General features: G+C 42.3%; 1 protein-coding gene across 6 annotated transcripts; it reads right to left on the bottom strand.

Moving 5' to 3' along the window:
- Positions 1–61: 61 nt before the first annotated feature.
- On the bottom strand, positions 62–23,221 carry cep164 (centrosomal protein 164). Of its 6 annotated transcripts, none has more exons than XM_079679631.1 (28): positions 23,059–23,221; positions 22,221–22,304; positions 21,541–21,652; positions 20,248–20,473; positions 19,718–19,882; positions 19,205–19,336; positions 18,640–18,720; positions 18,096–18,200; positions 14,877–15,875; positions 14,282–14,335; positions 14,072–14,190; positions 12,002–12,937; positions 11,763–11,894; positions 10,722–10,917; positions 10,129–10,203; positions 8,441–8,563; positions 6,630–6,773; positions 6,451–6,534; positions 6,297–6,365; positions 5,756–6,015; positions 4,953–5,138; positions 3,926–4,106; positions 3,728–3,835; positions 3,206–3,308; positions 2,589–2,954; positions 1,713–1,785; positions 1,486–1,605; positions 62–809 (listed from the first exon to the last, which is right to left on the bottom strand). In XM_079679631.1, the coding sequence occupies exons 2-28, from the start codon at positions 22,297–22,299 to the stop codon at positions 713–715; spliced, it is 5,325 nt and encodes a 1,774-aa protein (XP_079535757.1). In that variant the 5' UTR covers positions 22,300–22,304; positions 23,059–23,221; the 3' UTR covers positions 62–712. The 6 variants fall into 6 exon arrangements, with proteins under 6 accessions (XP_079535757.1, XP_079535759.1, XP_079535758.1 ...); XM_079679633.1 differs by having other exon boundaries at positions 2,589–2,951; XM_079679632.1 differs by having other exon boundaries at positions 22,221–22,301.
- Positions 23,222–25,113: the final 1,892 nt, after the last annotated feature.

Here is a 25,113-nt window from a genome sequence, read left to right as displayed (position 1 = left end):
ACTAGCAGACAACAGAGGTTGTCAGGATTTGATTATAACGGAAAGAACACAAACAAAAATATATATAAAAGTAGATTTATTAAAATATTTTATACAAAAATACAGTATTATCAACACATAAATACGCACAAAGGATATATTTCTATCTTACATTCATACAGAAAGCAACAAATGTAAAATAAAAGTGGATTGGCTTCTGACATACTAAAACAACCATATCTAAAATAATTAGTTAAAACATACACTTAGAACTTAGAAGTCATTTTCAAAGGAGTGTCATAAATACAAATGTAACCTGACATGAAATGAATATTGACCTGTGTGCAGCTAAAAGCTCTACTTTGTAGTGGGGGTTCACAACATGGAGATAAACTGGATGGTGTTTGGGATGGTCTCAGTAAAACAAGTATAAATAGTTCAGTAAATGATTCCTTGTCATGGTCTAGACATTAAAGTAAACGTAACCATTTAAAAACAGTTTGGCCCAGGTCTGGCATGGAGCTGTAATCTGTAAACGTGGCATTGGAAGTGCTTTAAGCCGTATATCATGTGGAGGATAAAGGTCCTCAGTCCTCTGTGACATATTTCTCCCTGAATTCTCCGCCGCACTCACCCCGCGTGTAAACGTCACAAAGCTGAGCTGTCAGTTAGTAACGCTCCAAAGTCCTCAGGACAGTCACAGTGCAACAGCACTGACCTGTGTGTCATGTCCTCAGTAATGATACACTCTGATCTGGTTGTTATCGTCAAGGCCCAGCTGCACCAGGCTGCTCTTTGTGGAAGGAGCCCGATAGCGAGTGAACAGAGGTCTGGAAGAATCAGTTAAAGACCACGTTCGACAAGAGTGTGTATGTCAATAACGTGAAGTCGTAAAAGGTTATTAAACAAGTCCAAAATACATCAATAAACATTGATATGAAAAGAACATTTGGTTAAAAGACATGGAGATGTTAGAGACACTTAGCAACAGTCCTCTAAATTGCTCAACGCACACGTACCAATGGTGACCTTTAAACCAGATGGTGTGTTTGCTTATGGTTTGCACCAATATATATGTTTTTAAATAAACAAAAGGTTTGCAAGTCTGATGTCATGCAAAAAAGAGGAATTAATGCTTGATGGATGATTTGTTTCGATTTGTGCTAATAGCAAAAAGATACATAACAAATAAACTAAAAGGGTAGGGAAATAGCAAAGAAAGTAAAGAATATGTAAAAAGAGAGAGTTAAACAAATATAATACATTTTATCAAAACCTGATTTGCTTTTTTTCACTAAATACCAGGATGTTACTGCCTTTTGTAAGTTCCAAACTCCATTGTAAGGGATTTATAAATTGAAGTGGTATAAACACACAGCATGTCAGACTATACTGTATGTCGTATTGAGATCAGGTTGTAATTTGACACTGGGTTGTGCGCTCTTTAATTAAACAACAATACTGATATGATGTATGTGTGTGTGAGTGTGTGTGATAAAAGGATACATGCTGGTGTCTTTCTTGCGCATCTCCAGCCACCTCTTGTTTCCGTCGATCAGGCCCTGCAGCCGCTGGCCGTCCACCTCCACAGACTTCTGCACAGACCGCAGGCTCCGACCATGGTCGCTTCACACACAGACACACAGTGTTAGGATTGTTGTAGGTACATTAAAGACAGTGAGGATGTGTATATAACCTATAGCCTGATTGAAAGGCACAGTGTAGCAGGTCACCTAGCAGGAGTGTATGATGGGTACGCAGAGGCAGCTCCCATGGTGCTGGAGGCGAGTGGATCCATAGCTGCTCCTGGAGAACAGAAACAACTATTCAGGACCAACCACAACTTACACATACAATAAGTCTGATAAACCTTTGCTTCAACACATTTGTCCACTCCGAAGATATCAAAGCGGTTTACACACAAGACTGAACTGACTTTGTTTGTTCAATAATCATCACACAACATTTCAAACATGCAACCAAATGAACATTTCCATCAAACAACACACCATGTGTTCAAATGGATATATTGTTTCAGTCACTCATTTCACAAAGGATATCAAAATAAAGCTATCAATTTGAACAGGTTAGTCCCTAGTTTGTGCTATATGCCTGTGTCATTTGTCAATACAAATAGCATGTGTCAAAACAGGCACATTAGTTGTATGCATAAACAGTGGAGGATTTGACTAGACATACAAAAACAACCACTTTGAATTCATTGTATTGTTATGGGCTGGTCTTTTCTTTCCTTTTACTATCCTGATGTGCATTTGACCTCTTTGATCATATAGCACGTGTGCAAACTCTGCAAACATTATGCAAAGCAGTTTCTCATGGGTGCTTTCTATCAACTGTTAATATGTTTCGTTCTTTCTTTCAAAGTTGATCTTATGAGTTATAGGTCTTTATATGAGATCAGTGAAAACTGTTTTGAAAAAAGGTGTAAAACCAATGAAAATGTATTAAATGATGTTCAAGAAAACACTTCTACTTTTCAAGAAAGTGATAATGAAGATCAAACGACCCAAGATTTATGAAACGTGTCTTAGAAAAAGCAAGTAAAGCTTCATGTGGCATGGAGCAGAATGAGGCGTCTGCTGGCGTACCGGGGAATATCTGGCTCCACCGGCTGTTGATGAGGTCATCAGAGGCCCTCAGCCCACTGCTGACGGGGGTGCTGAAGAAAGACGTGGCTGGGGAGGAGCCCTGGGAGGCCCAGCTCCAGGGCGTCGATGGAGGGGGGACCGAGGAGCTGTGGCCGAGGGGGTGCATCTGGGGGAACACGGGGGCAGAGGTGGAGGGGGGAGCTGGGGATGAGTGAGATTGAGACAGAGAGAAGTGTGTATAGGGAGGGGCGATCTGCCTCTCTGCGAGTGAACCCAGTGCACCCAGCACGCTGTTGAGCTGGCCTGAGATCTGCTGCAGGGATTCTGCTAACTCCTGCACTTTGTCCGGGACATTAGGATGACCTTCTGATAAGAGAGTCAGGGAGAGAGAGACAGAGAGAAACAGTGTACGTGAAATGATATTCTGATATATCAGTCATTACAGAGAATAATGTCTGGGGAACATTTGGGAAACCTTTGTAGCGTGACTGATTCTGCTGATCGGGAAGAATCCTGAGACCCTCCTATCAACTTAATTGTGACATTTAGCTAGAAGGAATCCGAAAATGGAAGTGACCTCAGGCATCACAGAAGGGGGTACTGTCACGGTGTGTTACCTGGTCTGTCCGGGGGGTCCAACGTGCTGCTGAGGTCAGAGTCAGTCACATCAAAGGTCACCTTCCTCTCTCCTGCCAGCCGAGACAGATCCTCAAACAGCGGCTAAACAGAGAAGGCAACACGACAAAGCGCAGTTAATAATAAGTATTATATGCCTTGGATTTATTCTTAAAAAAGCACAAAAGTACACAAAGTCTATCAAAATGCCTATTCTGTGAAGAAATTAGGTTTAACTGTAATAAGCTTTGGTACAAAAGGTATTGCAGACATCTCTGTATAATTTATTTCAAGCTAACTCCGATGTGCAAAAGCTACTTTAACTAGCAGCGGAATAAATTCAAGATAAAACAAAAGTATTCTACTTCTATATTTTATTAATGTTTATAGATTCCTTATAAGCTGTAATTGTTAACCTCAGCTGCGACTACACAGGTGTACAGGTTCACCTCTTGGAGTCGACTGCAGTGAAAACATACAAGCTCTAAACTGAAACATCTCTTTATCTGAGTGTTGTCTCACACCTCTTCAGCCAGAGAGCCCTCCAGCTGCTGGAGCTGCTCCTCTTTCCTCCGCAGCAGAGAGTTCCCCCTCTGAACCGTCCGCTGCAGCTCCAGAACATTCCTGCTCTCCTGACAGGACAGAGAAGAGGGAGCTGCACTTAGCACTTATTCTAAATCAACTCCGTCTCAGCCCTCATTACACTAAGTATTATTCAGTACCTGCTGTAGGTTTCTTATCATCTCCTCAGTCACCCCTCTTCCCTGGTTGGGGTCCTGGGAGGAGCCGTTGTGGGCCGCCCGCAGAGCTGCCTGTCTCTCCATCAGCCGGCTGCTCTCCCTATCCAGGAACTGTTTGGTTTTTTGGATGGATTCGCCATGTGAGGAGATGTAGCGTCGAACACTGGACACAAAGGGATGAAAGATGAGGCACACTTGTACCCAGGGGCGGACTGGGACTAAAAATAAGCCCGGGACTCACGACCGGCCCACTTCGGTACCGCTAGTCAATTCCGCTAGTAAATTGTCAACGGGGGGGGGATGGCCAGTCCACCATTGCTTGTACCCATGGACTTCCTTTTTAACTAGGATTTTCTGGTCAACAGTGAATAGTCAGGATAAATTATTTTGCTGGATGATATTTTGTCCCATAAATAATTGTTGTGTCAGCATTAATGTCATTTTAAGACCATCTTACGCCACTATAAAATTAATCTTGATAGCCTAATTATGCAAGTATATTCAAAGAGCAATGACATCTGAATTTCTTAAGAGTATTGTGATTTTTGCCCTCAATAAATGTAACACTATAAAATGTAAACACACCTAAAAACAATAAAATGATGAAATATGCCAATATACTGTCAATACCCAACACATCTGTGAATGCACCAATCACAAAGTGACTCAAAACACATGTTTAAAAAAATATTTTAACATATTGCTCGATGTTCTCTTCTTCCATTTAAACAGTTTTATTACTTCTCTATTTTGTGTAATTCAACAGTTGCGTAATGTGTCTTTGAGAAGTTTGAAAGCCCTCTTTTTTATATGTTATTGGTATAAGTAGGAGTTGTCATAGCATAATTATTTAATAAGTGAATCACTATTTGTTACTGTGGCACTAAAATCACACATATTTAAAAATATCAATATTATGGTCCATCAGCAACCATGACAACATATGTACCCCCTTGAATACAAAAAAAGCCAAAAATGTGTATTATCTTTGTATTCAACGTGTCCTTACTCGTCCACGCTGCTGGTGCTGTCGGGGACAGGGGAGAGGGGGGGGTCATCCAGGTCTTCTACATGCAGCGGGGAGTCTCTCCTGTCACTGGGGGGCGCTGTGACCTCAGATCTCTCTGCCTTCTTCTTGTCCCGTTTAGCCTCTGCTCTCGGGTAGGCACTCACTCCTTCGCCTGCCTCCAGCTCACTGATTGGACAAAAAGAATCTAAATCATTGCATTCTCCTCAGATAAATAACCCCATAGGTGGAAACACACAGGATGTTGGGGTTTCCTGCATCTGATTTAAAGGTCCCCTATTATACTGTTTTTCATCAGTATATTATAGGTCTCAGATATATAAAGAACATGTCTCTGAAATGTTTGGCCTCGAAATACCAAACAGATCATTGCAGCATCCCATAATCCCCTCTGTTTCAGACCTGTTTCAAAAGTGCTGATTCTCTGTCTGTTACTTTAGATGAAAATAAGGAGCCCCTCCCCACGCCCCTCTGAGAGATATTTGGTTAAAAAGAACACAGTGGTGCTCTAGGAGGAGATAAGGTGATAAGGTGTGGGGGGGGTTACCTTGGTTCCTGATGGCTAATTGTTACACATGCCAAAAAATCGTTATGACATCATAAAGTGGCCAAAATCTGATCAGCTCATTTTCAGAAAGGTTTTTATAGAAATGGATCAGGACAAAAAGTGAGCCAATCTTTTTTCCTGAAACTTCCAGAGTCTCTTTACACAGAGGGGACACATGTCTATGTGTAAAAGATGTGAGAAAGTGGATTTTGCATAATAGGTGACCTTTAAACTGTACCTGGCCCTGCGAGTGAGACGGTCGCATCTCTCCTGCAGCAGCGCCACCTTGCTCTCCAGTCGCCCCTTGTCCTCCTTGCTCCTCCGGCTCTCCTCCCTGGCTCTCTCCCCCTCCTCCCTCAGCCTCTCCTCCCCCTGCTTGGCCTCACTCTTCTCCTCCCTGGCTCTCTGGAGGAGTTCTCTGGCGTGATGCCTCTCCTCTCTCATCCTCTCCAGCTCCTCCGTCAGCTGCTCTCTCTCCTGCATCAGCCGGGGTAAGGTCTGGACACACACGCACACACACACACACACACACACACACACACACACACACACACACACACACACACACACACACACACACACACACACACACACACACACACACACACACACACACACACACACACACACACACACACACACACACACACACACACACACACACACACACACACACACACACACACACACACACACACACACACACACACACACGTGGGGAGAGATGGTTGAGTGTTTTAATATTGTTCTTTTTATTAGGAAAGCGTTGGATGTCTTACCTCTATCTGCCTGTCCACTTCCTCTTCTTCCTCCCCAAGTTTCCTCCTCCTCCTCTTCAGATCTGCTGCCTACAAAGAGACAGAAACCATAACACCATTAGGTGTTGGGTTAGTGTATTAATGATGAATAGTACTTGCAGTATGAGGTAAAGACCTTGTTCTGCAGCATGGCCTCCTGGCTCTTCAGCTCTTTGGCTCTCAGCTCCATCTTATCTGTCAGATCCTCCAGTTCTGACTCCTAAAAGAAGAATGAACACAATTCATTTCTAGAATATAGTGTTGATGACGCTTCACTTTGCTCTACCTCAAATGTGTGTATCTGTCTGGTCTCACCTTGCGCGAGTGTGTCAGCTGTGTCTTCTGAATCTGTGTGTTGAGCTGCAAGCGGAGTTTCTCCAGTTGGACAGCATGCGAGGCCTGGAGCTGCTCTCGGTCTTCCTGCAGTGAAGAAAGTAAGCGCGTCCTCTGCGCCGTCTCCTGGAACACAAACGCAACATTTTGTAATTGCAATAAAAAGCACTTCACTGTTGTATGTCTTTGACAAGTTGCAGTTTACACCCATGTCTGTCCAAAATGGCATCACTTCATTATTTTATGTGAAACGGTCATAATTAGCATTTCATTTCTTGTTCAAAACCGTGTTTTGTGAGGTAATAGACACCTGAGGCCTGTTCTACGAATCCAGTTCAACAGACCCTGGATATGTTTGAGATACCCGGCTTACCTAACCCAAAACAAACGCGCTCTCGCTAAGCGGTCCTACGACACTGGTTATCAACTCGGTAACTCAAGCCAGGGTCTCTCTGTCCGGCTGAGTGCGCGTTCACATGAAAGGGGCGGGGTTAGCAACATTTGATTGTTTGAATGCGTACATTAATGTGTTGCTTAAAATAATACTTCTGCATACAGTATGTGACACTGTGAGTGTTGCACGGCCAGATACGGCTCAAGAAGCTGACTCAGATAAGGAAATATATGATACATTATGATGTGATATGATTTGATAATGGGACTGTTGTGGATATTTTAAACTTGTCAATACTGTAAAGATGTACAATGAGAGTAATCAATAATAAACTGGTGAAAGCAAACAGAGTTGTCTTGTTGGTTCTTAATTTGAAGCGCTTCAAAGGTACATGTCTCACAGAGTACACAGTAGTCTGCAGGAGGTAAATGTGTGTGTGTGTTTTATAGAGGACTGTTGCTGTGCAGTGAAGAAAAGAGATAAGACTCTCTCCTGACTGTTATCTTACAATGCTCTCATAGGGAGAGCTGCATTCTTCAGGTACGACCTTGGCAGGAAGCTACCGTGTGATACAACAGGTCGAGTTGACCCAAACAGTTTCTCAGCATAATGTCATCCTTTGGTTTTACCATATAAAGTAATATAAGAAATTGCCACTACAGGACACATCGAAGTCTGCACTCACAGTGCCGCAGGCTGTAGGTAATGTTACTCTGATCCGGTTACTTATGTTGTGGCAGATATTTAAGTAAGCTTTCTTAACGCTAATGTTATAATAGTCAGATTGCTCTGAACATGATATTCTATACATTTTCACGTTCACATAGTCAGTTGATTTTTGCCGGCCGTCTTTCGTGCAACGGCACTTTTCTGTATTTCCTTTCTTCTGTAATATGACTGGATAGCTTTAAACTCTGCACACTGAGCTCTGATTGGTCAGCAGGCAGTGCTTTCACTGAGTTGATCTCTTATCCTGGAACCTAACCTGCGCCGTTCAGCATAAGTTACCATGGAGATCTAGCCCGGTAAGAAGTGAACCAGCGTCGCTAAGCGAAAATCCGGCTTCGTAGTACAGGCCTCTGTCCTTTGGAGGACATTTGTGCCAAATGTACAGTATAAGAAAACCCTTCACGTATTGTTGGGATATTTGGTTTCCAAACATGGACGTACGTACGGACAATCTGAAAATAAAAGGTCTCTGGACGCAGCTGTTCCTTGCATTGAGGCAAACAAACTTTAAAAAATGACAAATTGTGGATCTTATTTATTGTATTTTAGAGCCTGAAGATCTTTGTTGATGCTGGAAACAAAAATATGTTACACTTCTTTAAACACTCATTTCAACATATTCTACTGTTTTGACCCATGCAAGAGCAGTGAACTGTGAACCCTCTCTCACCTCATCCATGTATTTCTCTCGGATGCTGTTCATCTCTCTCCTGTGGTCCTCCCTCAGTTGCTCCAGCTTCCTCTCGTGATCACGCTGCACTTCCTCCCGCACTTCCTGGAGAACATCACCTAGCTAGAGAATGAAAGACAGAAATGGTCCATTTACACCAGAAATAGATGTTTATCTGTGTCAATGTACCAGAACCAATGAACCAGAGCCGGCCCGACCCATTAAGCGACATAAGCGGAGGGCCCCCTAGCACCGTCGCCTTGATAAATATGTTTAATTAATGTTGTTAATATGCCTAGATTGCCTACTCTCAAAGTCATGTATTATATTATTGAGTCAATCATATAATACATTAACCGTGCTTTACCTGAACCTCATCATGACACTAGAGAGGACGGCAGGATTGTAATTTCCCGTGTTCAGTGAATGCAACAGAGGCAAGACACCAGACCAATCACCAGAGAGTTGAATGGAAATAAACATCTGTCTTAATGGCTGACAGGTAGCCTACCTATCCTGTGAGCTGTGACAATGTGTAAAATAAACTGTCAGTCTCAGACTCAGAGTTTTTGAAGATGGACATAAGAACATTTGTTCTTAAAAAAGACGACAATTCTCAAGTGGTGGCTCACACAACAACCCCAGAGCCAGCACTTGAGCCAGGAGAAATTACAGCTACGTTGACGTTACTTTGAATAGCGGGGGTAAGCTAAACCGCTAGCAAGTAGCAATAGCTAGCCAGATATATTAAATAAACACTTTGTCATACAACCTAAATGTAAAGTGTTTTAGCGTTACCTGGTGATTTCAAAGAAAGCTCTCTGGGAAATGTTGACTTACTGTTCGACATGAAGCTCGAAGCTACCTTACAGTACACAGTTGATCCTGAGTCCTGTCAGTTAAAGTGTTTCATAGTTAGCTTAGGTAAGCATCAACCTAGCACTGAAATATATGGATGTTATGTGACAGTATTTCTGAGAAAAAGTCAGCTGAAATGGTGGCATGCCACTGCTTTACGTATCGACAGCATGTTTGAATGTATTTGCAGCAGTAAATGTGGCCGTGTGGCCACTGACGTTGCCATAACAACACCTGAATGTAAATGTGCAACCTCTTTTTGTGACAGATTTTTGCATGAAATTATAATTCTTCTGAATGATATTCCTATTGACAGCTAGTTTTTATGTGAACATTATGAGATGGACAGCCAGAGAGAATAAATGAAAAACAGTTTTGAAATACTATATGACAAAACAAGAATACAGTTTAAAAGGGGAGTGATTTGTAAAATATCCATAAAGAAAAATCTGTTTACAGTTCTGTTTCATATGGGTGTTGAGAGATGTATCCATAGATCCCTTAATTTTTCTCTGAAAGTGCAGCAGATTGATGCTTTTAACTTCAATATTTAAAACAAAAATCTTCCAGAGGGAGCATGACCCCAATCCCCCCTTAGATGAGGTGAGGACCCCCCTAGAGGATGTTAGGTCCACGGTGTTTACATGCTTATTTACATAATATGTGTGCTTATGCTAACATCATTAGACAAAAGTTGGTTCCGTGTTGTGTGAAGTGAGAACGAGCTAGAGTTAGGGGGAGGGAGTGAGAGCTCGCTTAGGGCCCCCAAAAGTCTAGGGCCGGCCCTGAATGGAACAAATGTAATTCTGAGGGTGTGTGTGTCTTCCCACCTCTCGGTGGTACTCTGCCAGTTGCAGTTCAGGACGTGGACTCATGAACTCCCTCCTCCGCTCTGTGATTTTAACCTTTATAAAGACAAAGTAGTGTAAACACAGATTCAGACACACATGTGGATAGATCATTAATCTGCCCAATGCCAATGTGTACCAAAAGCACAACTTGACCAACGGCACCGTATTAACCAATAACCCGATCTCTGTTTGCACACAACAACTAAAAGAACATCAAGTCAAACTCATGTGTAATGAAGAGGGTGAGTAACTTGCCAACAGATTTTGAAGCTTGAAACTCAGGAATGTTGCGTCAACATCAACACTGATCAGTGGCACGTTTTCCCTTTAATAACAGTGACTTTATTTGAATGTAGTTTCAAACAGATGCTTGTCAACCTGTCTGTATATCTCTGTGGCTCCTGGTACTTGTGTTCAGCTTTAGCTTCACTTTGTGAGGCATCAGATATCTCTCATTAGTCATTGAGCGAAGTAGTCTCAAGGCAGGTGCAACAACAAACATTTGAATGGCTACATAATATTGAAATCAGAAAGGATCTGGCCACAAGCGTGCCAGCATCATCCTCATTTACCTCGTGTTTCAGAGAGGTCAGTTTCTCCTCCCTCTCTCCCTGGAGTCTCCTTTTCTCCGCCTGCAGCTCCTCTTCAGACTCTTCCTGGAGACGTTCGATGTCCCGCCTCCTCTGCGCCTCCAGTCTGTCACGCTCCGCTCCTCGCTCCTCCTCCAGAGCGATGCGTAACTCCTTCAGCATGGCCGCGCTCTCCTCCCTGGGCTCAGGAAACACATCAGTGTTCCATTAAATAGATGGAATACAAACTGAAGCAGGAATTGTCAAATGGTTTCATGTCTGAGTATAAAATAAGTAATTATTATATGACACTTGGCAGTCATCGGCTATCCTTGTTTTCAAAGTTTGATAACAAGACATTGGATTCTAAAGGATAGAAAAGGTTTTATTTGTCATATGCACAAAAGTCACAGCATTGTTGTTGTTGTTGTTGTTGCTGTTGTTGGCAATTAAATGTCTCAGGCTCCTCAACAATGCTACATACAATCTACTTAAATGATACAATAGTGCGATAGACATAATAGTTGAAGTAAGATAGAATGATTTCAACAAAATATACAAATAAGTACTGTACAGTAGACTAAATACTGTGTACGGTAGGGCTGCTCGATTACGGCAAAAATCATAATCTCGATTATTTGGGTCAGTAATTGTAATTGCGATTATTAAATGCGATTATTCATTGACTTTGAAAACATCCATTTATTGGAGAAAAAAAATGTGAACAGTATGTTTTTAACATTTGATTCCCCTGAACTTTAAGTATAATTCAACTGAAAAACCCACAATTTTTTTTTTATAAAAACAAAAAGTAATAATAATGATAAAAAAATAATCGTTTTATTTCGATTACGTTGTTTTCGTAATCGTTGCAAGCCATAATCGTAATTGTGATTAAAATAGGATGAATTGAGCAGCCCTAGTGTACGGTAGTCATAAATAGGTTTGAGGATATGTGGAGTAACAGAAGACAAATGAACAGACAGTGGAGACATCAAGCCTCCCGGTGGTTTCTGCACAGAAGTGTTTCTGTTTCTTTCTGACCTGAGTTTGCGTTGCTGTCTCTCCCTCTCCTCCTTGGCCGACTCTCTGATCTCCTCCGGCGTCCTCTCAGACTCCTGCTTCAGCGTGGCCTCCTCCTCTCTCCTCTTGGACAGGAGGCGCTGCCGCAGAGCACTGGGGGAAAACAAGCATTTATGAGAAAATAAATGATTGGACAGCTTTGTTTTAGTTCCATGTCGGTCAGTTTAGGCGGCAACGTGTGATTTACTCTCCATGCGTACCTTAGTCTCTCCTCACTCTCCTCCTTCAGCTTCCTCTCCTCCTCCTCCTCTTCTCTCCTCAGCTCCTCCTGGAGGAGAAGCATTCTCTTCTCCTTCTCCTTCGTCACCTCTATGTCAGCATTAGTCCTCTCCCTCTCCTCCTTCCTCTCTTTCAGGCTCCTTTCCTCTCTCCTTCTCTCCTCCTCCTCCTCTTCTCTCCTCAGCTCCTCCTTCAGCTTCCTCTCCTCCTCCTCCTCTTCTCTCCTCAGCTCCTCCTGGAGGAGAAGCATTCTCTTCTCCCTCTCCTCCCCCACCTCTACATCACCCTTAGTCCTCTCCCTCTCCTCCTTCCTCTCTTCCAGGCTCCTTTCCTCTCTCCTTCTCTCCTCCTCCTCGTCTCTCCTCAGCTCCTCCTGAAGGAGAAGCATTCTCTTCTCCTTCTCCTTCGTCACCTCTATGTCAGCCTCAGTCCTCTCCCTCTCCTCCTTCCTCTCTTTCAGGCTCCTTTCCTCTCTCCTTCTCTCCTCCTCTTCTCTCCTCAGCTCCTCCTTCTCCTTCGTCACCTCTATGTCAGCCTTAGTCCTCTCCCTCTCTTCCTTCCTCTCTTTCAGGCTCCTTTCCTCTCTCCTTCTCTCCTCCTCCTCCTCATTCTCCCTGTCCTTCTTCTCTCTGTCCCTTCTGACTCTCCAGCTTAGCTCCTCTTCCCTTGGGCTCTTTTGGATTTTGAAGAAGGCTTCATCATCGTCTTGTTGGGTGTTGGGGGTGCGGGACAGCCGGCCTCTGGAGGTTTCCGGCCTTTGTATGACCAAAGAGGTGCCGAGGCTTTCCGTTTTTGGATGGAGCCCGACGCCTTGCTCCGAAAGAGAAGAATTTGAGAGGGAGGCGCTTGACTGGTGGAGAACGAATCGGTCCACTTTAGACGCTGAACGGTTGTCCTTGCTATAATCCTGCAAAATCCTGAAGAGGGAGAAAAGTATTACTCTTATAGCAAAGCAAAGAAAAGTTGTACCATTGGCCATAAGAGTTTATATGCAGCCCTGCACATAACTTTTTTTGCCCTGGTTCTCAAAGGAGCACCTGGAGATGTTGCTAGGTGCGCATCCCCTGTATCACGAATGTCAACGGGGGGGGGGTGCTAGTGGAGTATGAAGCCCTCTGTATCACGAATGATTGTCCCTTTTGAAGCAGTTGTTGATATACATTCATTAGTTGGGACTTGTGTGCCAAGAATGTGTGGCACAATAATGACAATAGAGTGGCCAAGTCCCTCCCCTTCCGGTAGACCTCCATGGGACCTTATTTCGGAAAAACTATGTATTGAAGTCAATGGAGAGAGAAAGATTATATTTCGATCCCGTTTGAATTGTGCCACGAATTACACATATGATGTTTGTCAATTTAAAAGATAATTTTTCAAGTCAAAAAAATAAAAATGTGTCGTAAAACTGTGAAGTAACACATTTGTTTGTGTGAAACGCTCGATGAACTACATTTCCCATCTCACACCACACACCAAGACGGCCGTCACGTTGGCACATTTCACTTCTTTCTTTCAGAATGAGGTGAAAAGTATTAAAAGAGGTGAAAATCACTCCAAGTCTGGGCACGTTGAGAGCTGTACATACACACAAGGGGAGTTAGTCGGTTCCGTAAGAGCCAGCATGCGGGACCGGGACTCTGGGATTTGTAGTCTTTCTAATTGCATATTTTTCATAGTCTTATATTTCAACTGTTTTACGACAAACTGTGACTTTTTTGACATGGAAATTATTGTTTAAGATTGACAAACATCATATGTGTAATTCGTGGCACAATTCAAACGGGATCGAAAGATACGTTTTCTCTCTCCATTGACTTCAATATATAATTTTTTCCGAAATAAGGTCCCATGGGGGTCACCGGAAAGGGAGGGACTTCGCCTCTCTATTGAGATTTTAGGGGAAATCGAAAAATTGATCAAATCATGAATTTCCAATTTTTGGTGAAACACTATAAAAAACCTGATAAGGACAATACCCCTTTACGAGATGATGCAATTAAAGTTAAGCACGGACTCTTATTTCCAGAAGTTACCAAAGAAAAACAACCAACCTCTTTGCAACCTCTGCCTTCTTTGTCTTTGTTCCTCCTTCTTTCTTCTCTTCCTCTTTTGTCTCCTCCCTCTCCAGAGGACTCACAGTGCCGGACAGGTCCAGCATCTTTTCGGAAAGCTTAAGGATTCAAAGCAGTTTGACAATTAACACCCTAACCAATGAATGAATGAATGGTGCAGAATGGGTGGTGACAGCATGACCTGAGTACCTTGACATCTATGGAGGATGAAGCCTCCTCAATGTTCTCACTGGCTTCAGACTCCTACCATAACACACACACACACAGACACACGCACACACACACAAAGTTATGAATGAACAATGGCAAACTAAATTTCAGAAGCAACACTAAGCATCAAAGAATGCTGAGATTTCCAAATGACAAACACGTCACAAAAAGGCGAAAGCAACAGCATACATGCAAACACAAACAACAAGGCTGCCAAATCAGACGGTCCAGTGTTTGTAAGCGAAACAAGCAGACTCTGAACATTGGGGGAGGCCAAGGAAGAAAGTGGTCTGGTGAAAAAGCTGAAAATAAAAGACCAATCTAAAAGCAAAAGGAAAGTCTGTACTGCCAAATATAAAGGGTCAGCACTTTCCAATCCAGTCCTCAGGGGCTCAAATGCAGCGTCCTTTTACCAAATGATGTCCCAGTGTGTGAGCGATGAGCCCCTAAGGCGGTGGATTCTGGGAGCTACATGCGCCTTCTTGCAGAGATCAGGCAGGATCAGGGTTGGGGTCAGGAAGTGAAATGTGTGTGTGGTTTGGCTGGGGGAAGCACACAGAACACCGAACCCTACCTCTGCAGGAGTGAGGGACCTTTTTGTCCCATTGTCCGTCTCGCCACTGAGAGTTTTTCTCTTTTGGTCAAGCGCTTTAGGATCACTCAGAGCCGTTCCGGTCTCAAACACCTCCACGACTTCCTCCTCACTCTCCGATGCAGTTTGGGGCTTTTGGACCTCTGATACGTCCTCTTCCTCCCCCTTTTCCTCCCCCTCTGTCTCTCCTCCTGCGCTCTGTCCCCATCTCTCTATTACCTCGTCGCTCTCTGTCACTTCCCTCTGGCTCAGGGAGCATCTCTCCAAAGCTTCCTCGTTCTCACCCTCCTCCTCCTCCTCCTCCTTCTCCCTTTCCCCATCTATCTCCTCCTCGTTCTCCTCCTGCCCTTCTTCGATATCTACGCTTTTCTCAAGCTCACCCCCTTCTTTCTCCTCCTTTTCACTTCCAACATCTTGACCACTTTTGGAAGATTTCTCCAAATCTTCATCGTTACCGTCCTCAAATTCATATTTATCTTCTTCTTCTGCTTGCACCTCTTCCTTCACCACTTCTTTCTCTTTATGTAAACTCTCCCCTTCAGCACAACAGCCCTTATCACGTTCCCTTTCCTCTCTTTCATTGCTCTCCTGCTGTTTACTGTGTTCAATGTTTTCGGACTCTTCATCACCGCCTTCGCAGCATTCCACTTCTATCTCGTCGCTCTCTTCCTCATCCAACTCCTTCTTGCTTTCTATAGACCTTTTACTTCCTCCCTGCTCATCCTGCATCTCATCCACTTCTTCTTTGACTTTTTCCTCGTCCCTATCTTCCTCACCTCTTCTCTCCTCCGTCCCTCCCTCCCCTGCTTCATCCTCTCCCTTTTCTACCTGAACATCCTCCTTCTCCTCCTCCTCCTCCTCCTCCACCACCTCAGTTAACTCTTTTTCTATTTCCTGTTCAGGACGGGCCACCTCCTCGCTGACGTGGTTTCTGCTGCCCCTCAGTGAGGACAGGTGGAGGTGGCGGCCCCTCAGAGACTCCTTGGTGGAGGGGAAGAGGAAGAACAGTCCGTCCGTCCCAGACAGAGGCACAAAGGAAGGCGTGCAGAGACACAAGGGAGAGAAAGGGTGGAGGAGGGCACGTAAGGGCAGGAGGCAGACAACAAAAATTGTAACCCCAAATTGAAAGACTGTAGGGGGGGGAGGGTGGTCTTATTATTATTGCATGCAAACTGGCGGATCGGCAAAATGAGCCCTGTTAGACAACCAACACATGGATTATTAAAAAAGACAGATGCACAAATAAACCCATGCAGGTAGACACAGAAAACCATACACATGTTGTTGTTCTGGGTCTCTATAATGCTCAAACACACACACACACACACACACACACACACACACACACACACACACACACACACACACACACACACACACACACACACACACACACACACACACACACACACACACACACACACACACACACACACACACACACACACACACACACACACACACACACACACACACACAGGAGCAGGAGCAGGTTTGTCTGATATATGTGATTCCCTTATTTGAGCTTTTCAGAAAGTCATAATGTGCTGATGAAAACACAAAAACATCTACTTTAGTTTGGCTAAATCATCTAGAGGTTGAGTCATTTTTAGAAAAATAAATAAATGCAATACTACGAATTATTATACGTAATATATAGACTGTGAAATATCTATGGACTAGGACAGACTTTACTTGACATCTTATGGCAGTAGTGGGGAGTGATACTGCTTATACACAAATCTAAGGGAAATTATAGTGTTCATAGTGTTGTTGGCGATAACTCCTGACTAAGTTTCAGACAGCAAAGCAGTAACAGTGACAGTAGGAGGACAGCAGGACAAAGAGGAAGACACAGTGACAGCCGTGGCCGTAGGACAGATCCCAGCAGCACAGCAGCTACAGGAACACACCGGGTCACGGCCCAGAGGTGAGAGGTTCAAAGGTCAAAGAGGTCACACGAGACAAAGAGAAGCAATAACAGATGCTTTACAATCACAATTACATGAGACAATCATAATGAAAATGTCCACTATGGAAGTAACTATCACACAGAGAAGGTGTGAAAACAATAGGCGCTTTCACACCGGAGTACTTTTCCCGGTACTTTTCCCTTTTAGTTCCGATAGTTCCTGGGATTTTGCGTTCACACCAAAAAGAGAACTTAGTTCATGAGAACTTTTCCCCCCTTTTCAGTGCCTGCTAGAGAGGTGGTACTTTCCTGGGGAGAAGAAAGTTCCAATTTCTGATTGGCTGGGCGAATATCAAACCACGGCCCGTAAAACTCGAAAACGTTTTGTGAAGCCACCATTTTATTTGCTGGAATTAGCATTATTAGCATTAGCCCCGCGCACCAACGGAGAGAGAATAACTTATGGGAACACAAAATAAAACATGGGAGCGGTGGAGATGAGGAGGTGTCGGTGTTCTGGCGATTTACTCGGAAGGCTTCAGTAGAAGCTGCTGGGAGTCCCAGCAGCTTCTACTGAAGCCAGTCCCCGACTCCGGGGACTTCCGGCCGGGGACTTCGGGTGGCAGTATGCGCCGTGAAGTTGTTTGCGGCCTACCAGTAAACCCAAAGCAAAAGAAGAAGAAGTGAAGTCAGCGGCATCATTTCATGCTTCATTTGCGTAATCTTCCCTCAGGGACTTATTCCGGTGTGAACGCGATCTGCTCTTTAGTTCCATGGGGGAAGTGCTGGGAACTAAGTACGGCAAAGTATTTGGTGTGAAAGCGGCTAATGAGAACTAGCATCTACATCCTGCATTATAAACGTCTTAAAGTACCGCGATCAATGGATGCATTTTTACTGGAACTGCATGTTTTGGAATTAATTGGGATTATTTTTGAGTGTGATATGATTTGCAATATTTGAGGGATATATTTTAAGATTTATTCATATTATCAATGAAAAATGTATTAAAAAGATCATGGTTGGATCTGTACAAAACAAGGATCATTTATTAAGCCTCTTGAATACCAGGACTTCTCAGCAGCACAAAAATACTTATTGCATATTATATTTGATAAAATACTTAAACTGGATGGACTCATTTCCCATTGCAAGAAGACAAATATGCCGTTCTTTTTTTCCACCTGAGACTACTGCAGAGTCATTTGTCCCAGGATTGAGTTGTGGGTCAGTGGGTTTTGTTTCCGGTGGGAAAGTGGGTTGTGTGTGTATGCTGTATTTTTTTGTACCTGTTGGGAGGGTGGTTCAGGACTGTGGTCTCCTGATAGAGCCAAGTCCTGCAACTCTGGCTCTGTCCTCTCCTCAGCTGGAGCTCCGCCACTGGCTTCACTGTCCTAGAGCACAAACACACACACACACACACACACACACACACACACACACACACACACACACACACACACACACACACACACACACACACACACACACACACACACACACACACACACACACACACACACACACACACACACACACACACACACACACACACACACACACACACACCAAACACTTTAACTTTACAGAGGAAGTGATAAACCATTATACAAGAAAAAACAGATTAATACTAAAAAACACTCTCCTATTCGACATGGAATCGAGCTAAATGAAATGTTCTTGATGGAAGAGAAAAGGCACCATGTTATTTCTTTAGAAGGAAATAATCAGACAGAATATATCAACGGCTGTTTTCATTTTTGTTATTCCATTATGTTAAGGAAAAGAAATAGAGTGGAATCAGTGCTGTACAAAGCAAATCAATGTGTCTACCTCATACTGGAGGCCTCCTCCGAGTGCGTCCAGGTCCAGGTGAAGGTTCTTCAATAACCGGTCTGAACCATGAGGACTTGGCTGAAAAAGATCACAATGTGTTTAAAAAGGGAAATAGAGCATACATAAAACAGCCAGTACCTGCTTGGTCTTGGATTGGAGAAGTGAGAATCAGAGGGGTGACCTTTGACTTACTTTACAGGAGACAGAAATCTGAAATGTAGAATACCTTGTCCTTACTTTCTTTATTAACTCCGGTCTTTAAAAAGTAAAACATCATAATCATTTGGATCACAAGAAGCTCAAAGTAGGATATTTCGACATTTTTTTTCTTTTTCTAAAGTGCACTTTTGCACCCTAATAGTTCTGTTTGTTCAGGGCCTTTGGTTTTGCTAAAGTAAATGAATAACTATGGATTGGTAAAGAATTGAAAATGGTCCTTTAGCATCAGCATAGGCTCATCAAGAGCTTTCTTCATTTATATATATAAAAACAATTCTCACACAAAATGTCACTGACACCCTCTGGTTTTAACCCTTAAACTTGTCTTTAGGTTGTACTGCACCTCGTTTTCTGAGATTTTCTCATCCTCATTGTCATCATCATCTTCATCATCATCAAAGCCAGGCAGAGTGAGGGACACTCGCTCCTCCTTCCTGTTTCCCAAAACACTCGAGGCTCCACTGCCCCGAAGGCTCTGACAGAGAAAGACAAAGAGTTTACTAACAGAGTCAAGTGTAATGGTTTGGGAGTAGGCATTATGTATGTAAATAACATTATCAACATTTCATTTTAGGGTTCATCATTGTCTTATGAGCAAATTGATATTATCGCCATTATATTCCATACCATTATATATTATACATTATATTATTATTGCATCACAGAAAGGTCACACATCCTTTCAAGGGAAACATCTATATCAATCTTAAATAATGCTATTATAAAGAATAAGGCTTTCTCGCATTAAGGCCAAATAAATAATCGTGTGAGTGTATTCTGTCTTACGTGATGAATTCTCATTTTTTTTTATTAAAAAGGTGAATAATACAGTCCGTTTATAGACCTGGGATCTTACCCCAAGCGATGTCTTTAGCGGCTCCAGTCCCCCGGAGCTCCCGAGGGTGCGCCGGAGAGCGGGAGCAGGGCCAGACAGGGGGGCCGGGCCGGGGGCGTCCAGACCTCTGAGAGGAGCCAGGCTGCCCAGAGGGGACGGTAGGCGTCCCAGAGAGGAACTCAGCGCCTGTGGGACAAAAAGACACCGTAAGAGAACTGAGCAACCTGACCTAACATTTTTCAATCGCTAAAGACACTTAATGAATACTGAATTCCATTGAGAATCCTCACTGTATTTGGTTGGGCATTTTAAAAACAGCTTTTCATGGTTCGATGTTAATGATAATGTTTTACACAGTGTACACAAACGCATCATTACAGAGAATTTAGCAACGCCAATCAATTCAAACAGAAAATGTTGATGGTTGTCTTTGGTCATCTTTTTGCCTATTTACTCATTTAAATAGCTTACGAGGTGTGAGGGTGAGGTGAGGTGGATTAAAGGACAAAACAACAAAAACAAAAAGAAATCTGTGGGAAAATATCACTCACTCCAGGAGTCTTGAGCGGCTCCTTCTTTTTTTTCTCTTTCTTCTCCTTCTTTTCTTTCTTCTTCTTCTTGTCCTTCTTCGCGCCTCCACCTCCTGTGGCGGTCGTGAGCTGGGCGCGCTCGCGCTCCTGGGCCACCAGGCGGCGGTAGTGCTCGTCGCAGGGGTGGTCCCACGTGGACTGTCCCGAGGAGAAGTTGAAATAGTAGATGTCCCCCGTCACGTCCTGGCTGTGGGAGAGAATTGGGGGGTCACTAAGGCAGGATAGAAATAAGAAATACTGGGAAGATGGGTATGGATAGATCCCTGAAACTAAACGCTGCACCATTTAATCAAACTCTTTCTGACAGATTTGTCAGGCCATAAAGAATTAAAGCTGATTTCTTTTTTAATGACTGACACGCAAACTAATCATGTTGGTTGACTCAATAGTTAGTAGTTTACAAACATCAAATGATATCATCTTCATCAGCCTCTCAGTTGAGGGGAGAAAGGGTTGGACAGGTATTTGATTTGCTCGAGCGATAGGGCCAATATATAATATTATACAGAAAAATATATGATGTTTGCTGGTCCATCAATCCAATACAAACCCTTTAACCTATATGTTAAACTGGTTTGATCTAGGACCTACTTGATATGGATGTGTAGTGGAGTGAGTCCAATGTTAGGCATTTAACTGCAGCTGACAAAAGATAGTTATTTAGCATTTCCCCCTTCAGGTTTCAAAAACACCTTCAAAGAATCAGTGGTCAAGGAGACAAACTTGATATTGGCTAAACACACTACAACCAATCAAACTCGCTGATGGGAATGCTTGTATCTGACGCTTGTATCTGACGCCTCACTTAGGACACCAAGACTGTTCACAACCACTTTCTGGACTGTGAGCCGTAGGGTCGCCGGTTCAAGTCCCCGAATCAACCTAAATATGGAGTGTGGACTTCTACTTGGAGAGGTCCCAGTTCACCTCAAGCGCCCTGCCGTGGTGCCCTTGAGCAAGGCGCCGGTCAACCCCCCCCCCCCCACTCCCATTGCTCCCCGGGCGCTGTACAATACCTGCCCACTAGACTCCTGGTACTAGGATGGGTTAAATGCAGAGAACAAATGTCTGTGTGCTCTGCATGTGTGACCATTAAAGAGGGTTTCATCCCTCCAATTCTAACTCTAATTTAGATTAAGAGTAACACTACAGGCTCCGCACCAGATATGATGTCTGAATATGGTTGTTTTAATAATGTAATAATGTTTTCATGCTGCTCTGGCCCTACTATCCAGTAACTCTCCCCTCTCTCACCAAGGCTTCCACTCGGGGGGGAGAGGGGCGACAATGCCTTCCCTGGCCAGCCACAGGAGCTCCGACTCCCTTTCAGGATCAATGCCAATCTCTCTTGCGTACTCATGGATCTCTGATGAGAGAGAGAGGAGAAAGAGTGATATGAGACAAAATGAATGTAAAAGTTGATATTATAGAGCATTTAGTAGGTTTAACAGCTCATTAAAGCAAGTCATTATCTTAACTTTTATTTTATACGTGAAACTATTTAATATTGTTGTTTTTAACTTTTTCTCATTCAAAGTCCCTCCACAATGTCGTATAAGTTTTATGATTGCTTGTCTATTATTTGTAATTTTATCTTGTAATGCACTTTGTAACTATTTTTTTTTTTTTTTTACGAGGGGATGAAACTCAAAATGTAGATATTGAATAAATAAGTAGTGTGAAAAAAGTAGCAATAGACAGCATATCTTTCATTTTGTTGTAGGCAGGAAGTGTCTCTTTAATCAATAATCAACATCAATAATCAGTGTAAAACCTTCCTGGGTACTTGTTGTTTGGTATATATGATCTTCGCCCTTTTCCTGTTTTATTGTAGCACAGTATCTGTGGTAAAGCTAATCTAGACAGAGTGAGTCAATCATTATGACATCTTAAAGGACATGCATCCCCGAGATAGTACCCTCACCACTGTGTACCTTGTTCAGAAGGTGTATAATTATCATCATAGTCCTCTTCAAGGATCAGCTGGTCTCCGATGAGAGCAGCTGCAGTCATGGCTACTGCAGAGAAATACACAACAGGGTGAATGGTACAGGAAAAGGGAGACATACTGTACATAATACTGTGGCTATAAAGGCTCAGATCATCATTGTGCTGTTCAAAAGACGCCCTGCGACAATATTCTGTCTTTCTATTATGCTTTGCTATCAAGATTAGCACATTTATTCATTCATGATCAGAATCAGAATTCCTTTATTCGTCCCACATAGTGGAAATGTATGTTGGTACAGCAAAGTATATATAGAGACGAAGAAAAAACAACACTATTATATAAAAAGGCATGCACATAGTATTTTAAATAGAAAAATATACAATTTACAAAAGGACACATTCAAGTGGACAGTAACTAGCAGCAGTATTTATAAAATAAAATAAGTTTAGCACTGTAAAATGAAGTGTGGTGTATACAATTTGTAAAATGATTATTGACCATAGTTCCGTAAGATTCATGTTGCAGTAATGGATGGACTAACTAGAAGTAGCATTAATAATATTAGCAATGAATCTAGCAAGCTATATTGTTCTACAAAGAAAGGCAGGGATTAGTATTAAGTCCTAAGCCTGTGATAAACAATAGTCAGACACATTCGCATCTCTATAAACAAAACAACATCGAGGTGAAATCATTTTAAGGACAGTAATGCGGGGGAAATTCGATAAGCTAATTAAGCATCTCAGCTAACTTCAACTAGCTAACATTAGCTCATCCAGCTAAGTAGTTAGAGAAAAGCTTTTTCATCAAAGGTGATTTACCTTCCAAACTTTTTAATCGGTTTCTTATGAGCCTCTGTGGCAATAGCGACTTGTTTTCAGTTGTTTAACGAAGACATTGTGAACGCATAGGGGCATAAGATGCTAAAGTTACAGCACTAACAACAACATCTCCAAGGACGCTTCCCCCGCTTCCTGTTGACGATGGAGGCACGTCTCTGACTGGCTGAGCCACATGAGGCGTTCAAGTGCCCTCGTAAATGCATTGTTCGTCAACATAGTGACCGTTTTAAGCTTTCTTAACTTTTTGGATAAGCAATTAAATGTGTTCAGAATCAGAATCAGAATACCTTTATTATTCCCGCAGAGGGGGAATGTACGTTGTTACAGCAGAAAAAGAGCCAAACATAGCTTAATGTTATATATGTTACATATGTTACATGCATACAAAAGTATTACAGTTATATTATAATAAATTAAAAAGTTAAACAATTTACAAAATACACATGCTGTAACAGTTCTTGGGATTTAGTAGCCAGGTATATATTGCAGTTATTAACGGTATATACATAGCTATTGCTATTTGTGCAATATATATAGCACAAATAGCACAGAAGTGACTTTAATTAAACTTGACTTGAGGGAAAAGACCACATGACTGTTAAAATAACTTTCCAATATGAGCACAAAATTCAGATGTAACATTTAGTCAAGTCAATATTACATGAATACATGATTGAATACATAGCCTATGAATGCGCGTACTATTTTGCATTGCACCTGAAAGCATCAATTGCTGTACAATGTTTTATCAATACAGTCACTACATTTCAAATTTATTTATCTTTTAGCTTTTCTCAAAGGTTTTTAAGTTCTCTTAGCGTCATGGCTACTGTATTCATCCTCCTTTTATTTCTTGTGGTTTAGGACTGAAGAAGCACCTTTATGCTGAGCAGTACTGTCATCTTGTTCTTTTGATAGGGGAAGTATGCTTTAGTCATCTTTGCCTTAAATAAGCATGTATAACTTGTTATTGAAATATCGTAAAATAGTTTTGAATGCAGCAGCTAGTTTTGTTGTCATGTCTCCCTCAGGAGGCACATTGAAGTAAAGATGAAGCATTTACTGTTTTGTTTAGAAACCACGGCCATTTTCTTAAACTATCACTGAAAATATCAGAGTTTAGTTGACATGTGAGCTCCATAGAGATGTAGCTAATCCGTTTGGAGAAGAGAGTTTTTCTTAAAATGCAAATATAAAACCGAATTATCACAACAGCGTCATAATTGTGACTTGAAATTCAAATATCCTTTTAAAATGTGTGTAAAACAGCTCAGTGGGAGTGAGATTATTTTTACAAAGCGAAAAGGTGATCTGTTTTGCATGTGTCTTTACTTGGAAGGATCCCTGCGGTGTGGCAAAAGGGCACCTTCTGTCCTAAAGCCCCTCATGCACAGCTGGGGGCTGCATTAACACTGTGTTGCTAAATAATGCCTTTGTCCCATCCCGGAGCCAGGGAGTGATATCAGATTGTTGTCACATCTTCTCATGCAATCTATTGTTGTCTGCTCACCTATATTTTGCAAATAAAAATAAATAAATAGTATGACCGTCCTAGTCTCTTTACCCAGAAAGAGAGCAGGCGAGGGGAGGACAGATGCAACATGAATGATTCTAGTGACAAGTATGTCTCTAGTCAACCTCTCTGACATAGAAGCTGGGGTGCTTCACTACATTTAGTAAATACAAGTAATTCTCAGGGCTAATGTAACGCCAATCATACAGCAAGTTGTTTCACCTTTGTAACAACTTATTTTTGTATTGTTAAATCTACACTTATAAATTATAAGAAATATTGCAAACATCGTTGCAAAATATAATTATTGCTAAATGTATTGTTGTGGAACACCACCTTTTAAAAAGCAGCTTGTGTTTATGTTTTTTTAATTCATTAAGTGATTGGCAGGATTTTTTTATTTTTATTTTCAATTATCCTCATGCCAAACATTTATATTATCTCCCCTCTAACATATTGGGTTCTTTTAGACATGCTTCCTTCTGGTAAAAAGTATTACAAAAATAAAAAGAACAAATTAA

The sequence above is a fragment of the Notothenia rossii genome, assembly GCF_949606895.1.
Source record: "Notothenia rossii genome assembly, chromosome: 4".
NCBI classification, from domain to species: Eukaryota; Metazoa; Chordata; class Actinopteri; order Perciformes; family Nototheniidae; genus Notothenia; species Notothenia rossii.
Note: the sequence above shows the minus strand (reverse complement) of the source record. Positions and strands in the feature narration are given on the sequence as shown.